Here is a 12217-nt window from a genome sequence, read left to right as displayed (position 1 = left end):
ATTCGCCCCAAAACATCCCAAATTTCCCCAAAATTTTCCAATTTCCCCCCAAATTCCCCCCAAAACACCCAAATTTTCCTCCAAATTTCCCCAAAACCCCCAATTTTCCCCCAAATCCCCCAAAATTCCCCTAAAAATCCCAAATTTCCACCAAAATTCCCCCCAAATTCGCCCCAAAATTTCCTAAATTTCCCCAAAATTTTCCAAATTTCCACAAAATCCTCAATATTTCCCCCAAATTCCCCAATTTTGCCCCCAAATCCTCCAAAATTTCTCCAAATTTCCCCCAAAATCCCCCCAAATCCTCCAAATTCCCCCCAAAATTCCCCAAATTTCCCCCCAAAATTCCCCTAAAAATCCCAAAATTCCCCCAAAATCCCCCAAATTTCCCCAAAATCCCCAAATTTCCCCAAATTCCCGTCCCAGTCACCAGCAGGAGCCAAACTGCGCCGGCCTTTATTGGGATTTGGGGGAATTTTGGGGAAATTTTGGGAATTTTGGGGGATTTGGGGGATTTTTGGGAATTTGGGGCAATTTGGGGAAATTTGGGAATTTTTAGGGCGATTTTTTGGGATTTTTCTGGGGATGTTGGTGAATTTTTAGGGAATTTTTGGGCTTTTTTTGGGAAATTTTTGGCAAATTTTGGTGGATTTTTTTGGGAAATTTTGGGGAATTTTGGGATTTGGGGGAAATTGGAGATTTTTTTGGATTTTGGGGGAAAAATTTTGGGGATTTTTGGGGCAATTTGGGGGGAATTTTGGGGGGAATTTGGGGTTTTTTTGTGGAATTTTGGGGGTTTTTTTGCGGAATTTTTGGGGTTTTTTTGTGGAATTTTTTGGGGGTTTTTTTTGTGGAATTTTGGGGTTTTTTTGCAGAATTTTTTGGGGGTTTTTTTGCAGAATTTTTGGGTTTTTTTGTGGAATTTTGGGGGTTTTTTTGCAGAATTTTTGGGGGTTTTTTTGCAGAATTTTTGGGGTTTTTTTGGTGGAATTTTTGGGTTTTTTTCCAGAATTTTTGGGTTTTTTTGTGGAATTTTTTTGGGGGGAATTTGGTGGATTTTTTTGGGAATTTTGGGGGTTTTTGGGGATCTTTTTTTGGATTTTTGGGGATTTTGGGTGGAATTTATTTTATTTTGGGGGGATTTTTTTTATTATTTTTGGGATTTTCGGGGAAATTTGGGGAATTTGGGGATTTTGGGGGGGATTTTTTGGGATTTTTGGAGGAATTTTGGGATTTTTTGGGGAAATTTTGGGATTTTTTGGGGATTTTGGGGGATTTTGGGGGATTTTGGGGGATTTTTGGGGGATTTTGGGCTCCAGGGGCGGCTCCGTCCCGAAATTTCATCTCATGCGAGTGGAGAGACCTGGGGGGAAAAATGGGGAAAAAAATTGGGATTTGGGGGGAAAAATTGGGGATTTTGGGGGAAATTTGGGGGATTTTGGGGGAAATTTGGGGGAATTTGGGGGAAATTTGGGGGATTTGGGGGAAATTTTGGGGGATTTTGCAGGTTTTAGGGGGAATATTGAGGGATTTTGGGGGGAAAATTTGGGAATTTGGGTATTTTTGGGGCAAATTTTTGGGTGAATTTTGGGGTAAATTTTGAGTGAATTTTGGGGTGAATTTTGGGGATTTTTTTGGTGAATTTTGGTTGGATTTGGGTGAATTTTGGGGTGAATTTTGGGTGAATTTTGGGTGAATTTGAGGTAAATTTGGGGTGAATTTTGGGGTGAATTTTTGGGTGAATTTTTAGGATGAATTTGGGGTGAATTTTGGGATGAATTTTGGGAATTTTGGGGATTTTTGGGATGAATTTTGGGAATTTTGGGGATTTTTGGGGTGAATTTGGGGTGAATTTTGGGGCAAATTTTTGGGTGAAATTTGGGGTAAATTTTGGTTGAATTTTGGGTGAATTTGGGATGAATTTTGGGTGAATTTTTGGGGTAAATTTTGGTTGGATTTGGGTGAATTTTGGGGTGAATTTGGGGTGAATTTGGGGTGAATTTGGAGATTTTGGGGTGAATTTGGGGGTAAATTTGAGGGATTTTTGGGTGAATTTTGAGTGAATTTTGGGGAACTTGAGGCGAATTTTGGGGTGAATTTTGGTTGAATTTTGGGTGAGTTTTGGGGTGAATTTTGGTTTAATTTTGGGGTGAATTTTGGGATGAATTTGAGGATTTTTGGGGTGAATTTTGGGTGAATTTGGGATGAATTTTGGGGTGAAATTTGGAATGAATTTTGCAGTGATTTTTTGGTCAATTTTGGAGATTTTTGGGGTGAATTTTGGGGATTTTTGGGTGAATTTTTGGGTGAATTTTGGGGTGAATTTTGAGGGATTTTTGGGGTGAATTTTGGGATGAATTTTGGGGTGAATTTTGGGGATTTTTTGGGTGAATTTTGAGGTGAATTTTGGGATGAATTTGAGGATTTTTGGAGTGAATTTTGAGATGAATTTTGGGGATTTTGGGGTGAATTTTGGGGTGAATTTGGGGATTTTGGTTCATCCCCACTCACGCCTCATGGATTGTCTCAGCGCCCCCTCGGCCTCGTCCGGCTCCCCTGTCCTGAAAACCAGTAAAAACCAGTTACAGACCAGTAAAAACCAGTTACAGACCAGTAAAAACCAGTTACAGACCAGTAAAACCAGTTACAGACCAGTAAACACCAGTTACAGACCAGTAAAACCAGTTAGAGACCAGTAAACACCAGTAACCCCTCCCCAGTAACCCCCAACCCCTGTCCCAGTTCATCCCAGTATAAACCAGTATAACCCAGTTCACTCCCAGTCCCCTCCCAGTTCATCCCAGTTCATCCCAGTATAAACCAGTATAACCCAGTCCCTCCCAGTCCCTCCCAGTATAACCCAGTTCCCTCCCAGTTCCCTCCCAGTTCCCTCCCAGTATAAACCAGTATAACCCAATTCTCTCCCAGTCCCTCCCAGTTTGTCCCAGTCCATCCCAGTCCCCTCCCAGTATAAACCAGTATAACTCAGTCCCCTCCCAGTTCATCCCAGTCCCTCCCAGTCCATCCCAGTATAAACCAGTATAACCCAGTTCCCTCCCAGTCCCTCTCAGCCCCTCCCAGTATAAACCAGTATAAACCAGTATAAACCAGTCCCTCCCAGTTCATCCCGGTCCCCTCCCAGTTTGTCCCAGTCCCTCCCAGTATAAACCAGTACAAACCAGTTTATCCCAGTCCCCTCCCAGTTTGTCCCAGTCCCTCCCAGTATAAACCAGTACAAACCAGTTTATCCCAGTCCCCTCCCAGTCCCTCCCAGTCCCTCCCAGTATAAACCAGTACAAACCAGTTTATCCCAGTCCCCTCCCAGTCCCTCCCAGTCCCTCCCAGTATAAACCAGTACAAACCAGTTTATCCCAGTCCCCTCCCAGTCCCTCCCAGTCCATCCCAGTATAACCCAGTTCCCTCCCAGTCCCTCCCAGTATAAACCAGTATAACCCAGTCCCATCCCAGTCCCCTCCCAGTTCATCCCAGTCCCCTCCCAGTATAAACCAGTATAACCCAGTTCCCTCCCAGTTTGTCCCAGTTCCCTCCCAGCCCCTCCCAGTATAAACCAGTATAAACCAGTTACTTGGGCTGTTGGTCGAACTTGCAGCGGCAATGGCGGCCTGGGGGGGGGGGAGGGGAGTCAGAGACTGGAACTGGGACAGACTGGGATGGACTGGGAGGGAACTGGGTTATACTGGGAAAGAACTGGGACTGACTGGGACAAACTGGGATGGACTGGGAGGGAACTGGTTTATACTGGGAGTTACTGGGAGGGCGCTGCAGTTCCCAAAGTGGCCACCAGGGGGAGCCGGGGAGACACTGGGAGTTCATTGAGGGAACTGGGAGGGACTGGGAGGGACTGGGTTATACTGGGAGGGGACGGGAAGGGAACTGGTTTATACTGGTTTATACTGGGAGGGACTGGGAGGGGATTTGGGGGGTCCTGGATGGGATTTGGGGACGATTTTGGGGATTATTGGGGATAATTTGGGGATAATTTGGGGACATTTTGGGGACATTTTGGGGATATTTTGGGGATATTTTGGGATAATTTTGGGGATATTTTGGGGCTATTTTGGGGATTAATTTGGGAATATTTTGGGGATGATTCTAGGGACATTTTGGGGATATTTTAGGGACATTTTGGGACATTTTTGGGATAATTTTGGGAATATTTTGGGGATAATTTTGGAATAATTTTGGGATAATTTTGGGGATATATTGGGGCTATTTTGAGGACATTTTGGGGATAATTTGGGGTCTCACTGAGGATGAGGAGGATCCCGATATTTCAGACATTTTAGGGAATATTTGGGACATTTTTGGGATTATTTTTGGGATACTTTTGGACATTTTGGGGATGATTTTGAGGATGATTTTTGGGATATTTTGGGATATTTTGGGGACATTTTGGGGATTATTTTTGGGACATTTTTGGGATAATTTTGGGGCTATTTTGAGGACATTTTGGGGATGATTTTGGGATAATTTTGGGACATTTTTGGGATTATTTGGGGGATATTTTGGGGCTATTTGGGATTATTTTTGGGATATTTTGGGGGTTATTTTGGGGATTATTTTGGGGATAATTTTGGTATCATTCTGGGGATTATTTGGGGGATAATTTTGGGATATTTTGGGGATATTTTGGGGATATTTTGGGGATTATTTTGGGGATAATTTGGGACATTTTGGGGACATTTTGGGGATATTTTGGGGATATTTTTAGACATTTTAGGGACATTTTTGGGATGATTTTTGGGATATTTTGGGGACATTTTGGGGATAATTTTGGGTCTCACTGAGGATGAGGAGGATCCCGATATTTGGGATATTTTAGGGAATATTTGGGACATTTTTGGGATTATTTTGGGGATATTTTGGGATAATTTTGGGATATTTTGGGGACATTTTGAGGATATTTTGGGGATATTTTGGGGATGATTTTGGGATATTTTGAGGATATTTTGGGGACCATTTTGGGAATATTTTGGGAATATTTTTGGGATAATTTGGGGATTATTTTGGGACATTTTGGGGACATTTTGGGGGTATTTGGGGTCTCACTGAGGATGAGGAGGATCCCGAGCAGGAAGAAGATCCCGGCCACGACGAGGCCCCCGAGGCGCAGGGAGTCGTAATCTGGGACAGACACGGGTCAGGGACCCAAAACCGGCCAAAAACATCCAAAAACAGCCAAAAACAGCCCAAAACAGCCCAAAAACAGCCCAAAACACCCCAAAAACATCCAAAAACACCCCAAAACCAGCCCAAAACACCCCAAAAACACCCCAAAACACCCCAAAAACACCCAAAAACAGCCCAAGACACCCCAAAAACACCCCCAAAACAGCCCAAAACACCCCAAAACACCCCAAAACCACCCAAAAACACCCCAAAAACACCCCAAAACACCCCAAAAACATCCCAAAACACCCCAAAAACACCCCAAAAACAGCCCAAAAACAGCCCAAAACACCCCAAAACACCCCAAAACACCCCAAAAACACCCAAAAACACCCCAAAACACCCCAAAAACAGCCCAAAAACAGCCCAAAAACAGCCCAAAACACCCCAAAACACCCCAAAACACCCCAAAAACATCCCAAAACACCCCAAAACACCCCAAAACACCCCAAAAACAGCCCAAAAACAGCCCAAAACACCCCAAAACACCCCAAAAACATCCCAAAACACCCCAAAACCACACCTGGACACACCTGGGACCCCAAAAATACACCTGGGACACACCTGGGAACCCCAAAATGCACCTGGGACACACAAAACACCCCAAATACACCTGGGACACACCTGGGAACCCTAAAATACACCTGGGACACCCAAAACTGCCCAAAACCACCCCAAAACACACCTGGGGACACCTGGGAACACCTGGGGACACACCTGGGACACACCTGGGACACACCTGGGACACACCTGGGGACACCTGGGACACACCTGGGGACACACCTGGGACACACCTGGGACACACCTGGGACACACCTGGGGACACACCTGGGGACACTGGGGACACTTTGGGGACACACCTGGGACACACCTGGGGACACCTGGGGACACACCTGGGGACACCTGGGGACACCTGGCCCCTCCCCCACTCACCGTAGTCAAACCTGTCCCATTCACTCGGCGCCGGCTCTGAGGGGGGAGGGGCGGGATCGATGACGTCACAGCCGTGCGGATGACGTCACCGCCGCCCCGATTACGTCACGGGGAGGGGGAGGGGCTCACCTGTCCGGGCCGTGATCGGCGCCATCGCGGCCGCACCTGGGGGGGATCAAAATGGCCCAAATTTTCCCCAAAATTTTCCCAAATTCCCCCAAAAATTCCCCAAAATTTCCCAATTTTGTCTCCAGTTGTTTCCCCAAAATTTCCCCAAATTTTTCCCAATTTTATCTCAATTTTTCCCCAATTTTTCCGCCCATTTTCCCCCAATTTTTTCCAATTCTTCCTCATTTTTTTCCCAATTTTTCCCTTTTTTCCTCATTTTTCCCCAAATTTTTCCCAATTTTCCCCCATTTTTTCCCCCAAAATTTTCCCCAATTTTTTTCTCCAATTTTTTCCCATTTTTTCCCAATTTTTCCCAATTTTTTCCTCATTTTCCCCCAATTTTTCCTAATTTTTCCCAATTTTTTCCGGTTTTTTCCCCATTTTTTCCAATTTTTTTTCCCCAATTTTCCCCAAATTTTTCCCAAATTTTTCCCCATTTCCCTCCAATTTTTTCCCCATTTTCCCAATTTATTCCCTTTTTCCCCAATTTTTTTCCTCTTTTCCCCCAATTTCTCCCCAATTTCTCCCCAATTTTCCCCCCAGTTTTTCCCAATTTTTCCCATTTTTTTCCCAAATTTTTGCCCTATTTTTCCCAATTTTTTTCCCATTTTTCCCAAATTCTTCCCAATTTTTCTCACCAATTTCCCCCAAATTTTCCCATTTTTCCCGATTTTGTCTCCAGTTTTTTCCCCAAAATTTTCCCCAAATTTTTCCCAATTTTATCTCAATTTTTTCCCAATTTTTCCCCATTTTTCCCCCAAATTTTCCCCCCATTTTTCCTCCATTTTTTCCCATTTTTTCCCTATTTTTTCCCCCAATTTTTCCCCCCAAATTTTTCCCAATTTTCCCCAATTTTTTTCCTATTTTTCCCAAATTCTTCCCAATTTTTCTCCCCAATTTTCCCCCATTATTTTCCCAATTTTTTCCAAAACTTTCCCCAATGTTTCCCATTTTTCCCCAATTTTTTCCCCAATTTTTTCCCCAAATTTTTCCCAATTTTTCCCAGTTTTTCCCAAATTTCCCCAAAATTTCCCCCCATTTTTCCCAATTTTTCCCATTTTTATCCCAAATTTTCCCCAAATTTTCCCAAATTTTCCCCAAATTTTCCCCCAATTTTTTCCCCATTTTTTCCCCCATTATTTCCCCTTTTTCCCCCAATTTTCCCCCATTTTTTCCTCCATTTTTTCCCAATTTTCCCCATTTTTCCCATATTTTTCCCCAAAATTTCCCCCAATTTTTCCCATTTTTCCCAATTTTTCCCTCCAATTTTTTCCTCATTTCCCCCAACTGTTTCTCCCAATTTTTCCCCAATTTTTTCCCAATTTCCCCCCACTTTTTCCCCATTTTCCCCCATTTTTTCCAATTTTTTCCCTTTTTTCCCCAAATTCCCCAATTTTTTTCCCAATTTCCCCTCCATTTTTCCATAATTTTCCCCATTTTTCCCCATTTTTTTCTCCATTTTTCCCCATTTCTGAGAATTTCTTCCAATTTGGGAAATTTGGATGAAATTTGGAGAAATTTGGGAGAAATTGGGGGAATTTCGGGAAAATTTGGGGAAATTTGGAGGAAATTTGGGGGAATTTGGGGAAATTTTGGGAAATTTTGGGGAATTTTGGGAAAAATTGGGGAAATTTGGGGGAATTTGGGGGAAAAATTGGGGGAATTTGGGGAAAAATTGGGGAATTTGGGGAAATTCGGGGAAATTTTGGGGAAATTTTGGGAAAAATTGGGGAAATTTGGGGGAATTTGGGGGAATTTGTGGAAAATTGGGGGAAAATTGGGGAATTTGGGAACATTTTGGGGGAAATTTGGGGAAATTTGGGGGAAATTGGGGAATTTGGGAAAAATTTGGGAAAATTTTGGGGAAATTTGGGGGAATTTGGAGGAAATTTGGGGAAATTTTGGGGAAATTTGGGGAAAATTTTGGGAATTTGGGGAAATTTGGAGAAAATTGGGGAATTTCGGGAAATTTGGGGAAATTGGGGATTTTGGGGAAATTTGGGGAAATTTGGAGAAAAAAAAAGGAAAAATGGGGGAAATTTTAGAAAAATTGGGAAAAATCCCGTCCCAGACTGGGATAAACTGGGACAAACTGGGACAAATTTGGTTTAAACTGGTTTAAACTGGGACAGACTGGGTTAAACTGGGGGAATTGGGCAATGGGGGGGGAGGGGCCGTTGCCGGGGAAACGCGACCTTGGCCCCTCCCCCACCCCGGCCCCGGGAACTGGGACAGACTGGGATGAACTGGGACAGACTGGGAGGGACTGGGGGGGACTGGGAGGGACTGGGACAAACTGGGAGGGACTGGGAGGGACTGGGGGGGACTGGGGGGGAACTGGGAGGGACTGGGAGGGACTGGGATGAACTGGGAGGGACTGGTGGAGCCCCTGGGGGGTTACTGGGGGTTACTGGTCTATACTGGGAGTCACTGGGAGTTGTTACTGGAGTTACTGGGAACACCTGGAGTTGTTACTGGGAGCACTGGGAGTTACTGGGGGTTACTGGGAATAGTTACTGGGGGTTACTGGGCATTGCTGGAGTTACTGGGAGTCACTGGTTTATACTGGGAGTTACTGGGAGCTGTTACTGGCGGTTACTGGGAGGGACTGGGAGGGACTGGGAGGGACTGGGAGTTACTGGGGGTTACTGGTGGAGCCCCTGGGGGGTTACTGGGAGTTACTGGTCTATACTGGAGGTTACTGGTCATTGCTGGGAGTTACTGGGAGGGACTGGTTTATACTGGGAGTTACTAGGAATTGTTACTGGGGGTTACTGGGAACACTGGGAGTTGTTACTGGAGTCACTGGGAGTTACTGGGGGTTGTTACTGGGCATTGCTGGGAGTTACTGGTTTATACTGGGAGTTACTGGGAGTCACTGGGAGCTGTTACTGGGAGTTGTTACTGTGGGTTACTGGGCTGTACTGGGAGTAACTGGGAGTTGTTACTGGTCTATACTGGGAGTTACTGGAAGTTACTGGGAGTTGTTACTGGGAGCACTGGGAGTCACTGGGAATTGTTACTGGGGGTTATTGGGAGTCACTGGTGGTTACTGGTGGAGCCCCTGGGGAGTTACTGGGAGTGACTGGTCTATACTGGGAGTTACTGGGAGCACTGGGAGCTGTTACTGGGAGTTACTGGTGGTTACTGGGCATTGCTGGAGTTACTGGGAGTTACTGGTCTATACTGGGAGTTACTGGGAGCTGTTACTGGAGTTACTGGGACTCACTGGGGGTTACTGGGAGTTGTTACTGGGGGTTACTGGGAGCCAGTGGTTTATACTGGAAGTTACTGGTCTATACTGGGAGTTGTTACTGGGAGTTACTGGGAGCACTGGGAGTTACTGGTTTATACTGGGAGTTACTGGGAGTTGTTACTGTGGGTTACTGGGACTCACTGGAGTTACTGGGAGTTTTTACTGGGAGTTACTGGGAGCACTGGGAGCTGTTACTGGGAGTTACTGGTGGTTACTGGGCATTGCTGGGGTCACTGGGAGTTACTGGTCTATACTGGGAGTTACTGGGAGCTGTTACTGGGAGTTACTGGTGGTTACTGGGGGTTACTGGAGTTACTGGGAGTGACTGGTCTATACTGGGAGTTACTGGGAGCACTGGGAGCTGTTACTGGGAGTTACTGGTGGTTACTGGGGGTTACTGGAGTGACTGGGAGTGACTGGTCTATACTGGGAGTTACTGGGAGCTGTTACTGGGAGTTACTGGGAGCACTGGGAGCTGTTACTGGGAGTTACTGGTGGTTACTGGGGGTTACTGGAGTTACTGGGAGTGACTGGTTTATACTGGGAGTTACTGGGAGCTGTTACTGGAGTTACTGGGAACACTGGGAGTTGTTACTGGCAGTTACTGGGAGCTGTTACTGGGGGTTACTGGTCATTGCTGGGCTCACTGGTCCATACTGGTGGTCACTGGTCCATACTGGTCCATACTGGTCCATACTGGGAGCGGCCCCGCCCCCCCGCCCCCCCCAAGGTCACCCCGAGGTCGGGGGGGGACCCGGCCCTGCCCCCCCCAGTTCCCCCCAGTTCCCCCCAGTGCCCCCCAGTGCCCCCCAGTGCCCCCCAGTGCCCCCCAGTGCCCCCAGCCCGGCCCAGTTCAGCCCAGTTCGGCCCAGTTCGGCCCAGTTCGGCCCAGTTTGGCCCAGTTTCCCCAGTACCTGAGCGGGAGCTCCGGGTCCGCTCCGGGCCCGGCCCCGCCGGCTATTTATAGCCGTGACGTCATCACCGGGGGCGGGCCGGCCCCGCCCCTCCCAGGGACACCAGTGACACCAGTAACGGACTGGGGACACCAGTAACGGACTGGGAATGGACTGGGGACACCAGTACCGGACTGGGGACACCAGTACCGGACTGGGAATGGACTGGGGACACCAGTAACGGACTGGGAATGGACTGGGGACACCAGTAACGGACTGGGGACACCAGTAACGGACTGGGGACACCAGTAACGGACTGGGAATGGACTGGGGACACCAGTAACGGACTGGGAATGGACTGGGAGGGTCTCTGGCCACGCCCCCTCCCAGTTACACCAGTAAGGGACTGGGAATGGACTGGGAGGGGCCCTGGCCACGCCCCCTCCCAGTTACACCAGTAACGGACTGGGAATGGACTGGGAGGGGCCCTGGCCACGCCCCCTCCCAGTTACACCAGTAAGGGACTGGGAATGGACTGGGAGGGGCCCTGGCCACGCCCCCTCCCAGTTACACCAGTAACGGACTGGGAATGGACTGGGAGGGTCTCTGGTCACGCCCCCTCCCAGTTACACCAGTACCGGACTGGGAACTTCAGGGACAGCCCCCCCAGTCCCTCCCAGTAACTCCCAGTAACTCCCAGTAACTCCCAGTTCCCTCCCAGTGCTCCCAGTAACAGGGTCCCCACTGTCCCAGTGCCCTCCCAGTCCCTCCCAGTCCCTCCCAGTATAAACCAGTGACCCCCAGTAACAATCCCCAGTAACTCCCAGTACAAACCAGTGACTCCCAGTAACCCCCAGTAACAATTCCCAGTAACTCCCAGTGCTCCCAGTAACCTCCAAGACATCCCAGTTGCCTCCCAGTCCCTCCCAGTAACTCCCAGTTGCCTCCCAGTGCCCTCCAGGACCTCCCAGTTGCCTCCCAGTAACTCCCACTAACCCCCAGTAACAACTCCCAGTATAAACCAGTGACTCCAGTCACTCCCAGTAACAACTCCCAGTGACTCCCAGTATAAACCAGTGACTCCCAGTATAAACCAGTCCCTCCCAGTGCTCCCAGTAACAGGGTCCCCACTGTCCCAGTGCCCTCCCAGTCCCCCTTTGAAGCCCCCCAGTCCCTCCCAGTATAAACCAGTGACCCCCAGTAATAATCCCCAGTAACTCCCAGTATAAACCAGTGACTCCCAGTAACTCCAGTTCCCTCCCAGTTTATCCCAGTTTCTCCCAGTCCCTCCCAGTATCAAAGCCCCTCTGTCCCAGTGCCCCCCAGTAACCTTCGAGACCTCCCAGTGACTCCCAGTAACCCCCAGTAGCAATTCCCAGTAACTCCCAGTAACTCCCAGTCCCTCCCAGTCCCTCCCAGTCCCTCCCAGTGCTCCCAGTAACCAAGTCCCTCTGTCCCAGTGCCCTCCCAGTCCCTCCCAGTAACCTCCAAGACCTCCCAGTTGCTTCCCAGTAACAACTCCCAGTATAAACCAGTGACTCCCAGTAACTCCAGTTCCCTCCCAGTTTATCCCAGTCCCTCCCAGTCTCTCCCAGTATCAAAGCTCGTCTGTCCCAGCACCCCCCAGTAACCCCCGAGACCTCCCAGTAACTCCCAGTCCATCCCAGTAACTCCCAGTATAAACCAGTGACTCCCAGTAACCCCAGTTCCCTCCCAGTGCTCCCAGTAACAGGGTCCTCACTGTCCCAGTCCCTCCCAGTCCCCTCCCAGTCCATCC

The 12217-nt window shown here is 47.9% G+C and overlaps 1 protein-coding gene across 1 annotated transcript; it reads right to left on the bottom strand.

The window, feature by feature from the left end:
* Nucleotides 1-744: 744 nt before the first annotated feature.
* LOC310920572 (phospholemman-like) lies at nucleotides 745-10497 on the bottom strand. Its single transcript, XM_083880629.1, has 7 exons — nucleotides 10462-10497; nucleotides 6253-6288; nucleotides 6124-6159; nucleotides 5071-5145; nucleotides 3587-3623; nucleotides 2512-2561; nucleotides 745-1363 (listed from the first exon to the last, which is right to left on the bottom strand). Exons 2-7 carry the CDS (start codon nucleotides 6275-6277, stop codon nucleotides 1341-1343), a joined length of 246 nt encoding a protein of 81 aa, XP_083736755.1. The 5' UTR covers nucleotides 6278-6288; nucleotides 10462-10497; the 3' UTR covers nucleotides 745-1340.
* Between the last annotated feature and the right edge of the window lie 1720 nt (nucleotides 10498-12217).

This window comes from Zosterops lateralis, assembly GCF_965231275.1.
Source record: "Zosterops lateralis genome assembly, chromosome: 31".
NCBI lineage: Eukaryota > Metazoa > Chordata > Aves > Passeriformes > Zosteropidae > Zosterops > Zosterops lateralis.
This window is presented reverse-complemented; position numbering and strand designations above follow the sequence as displayed.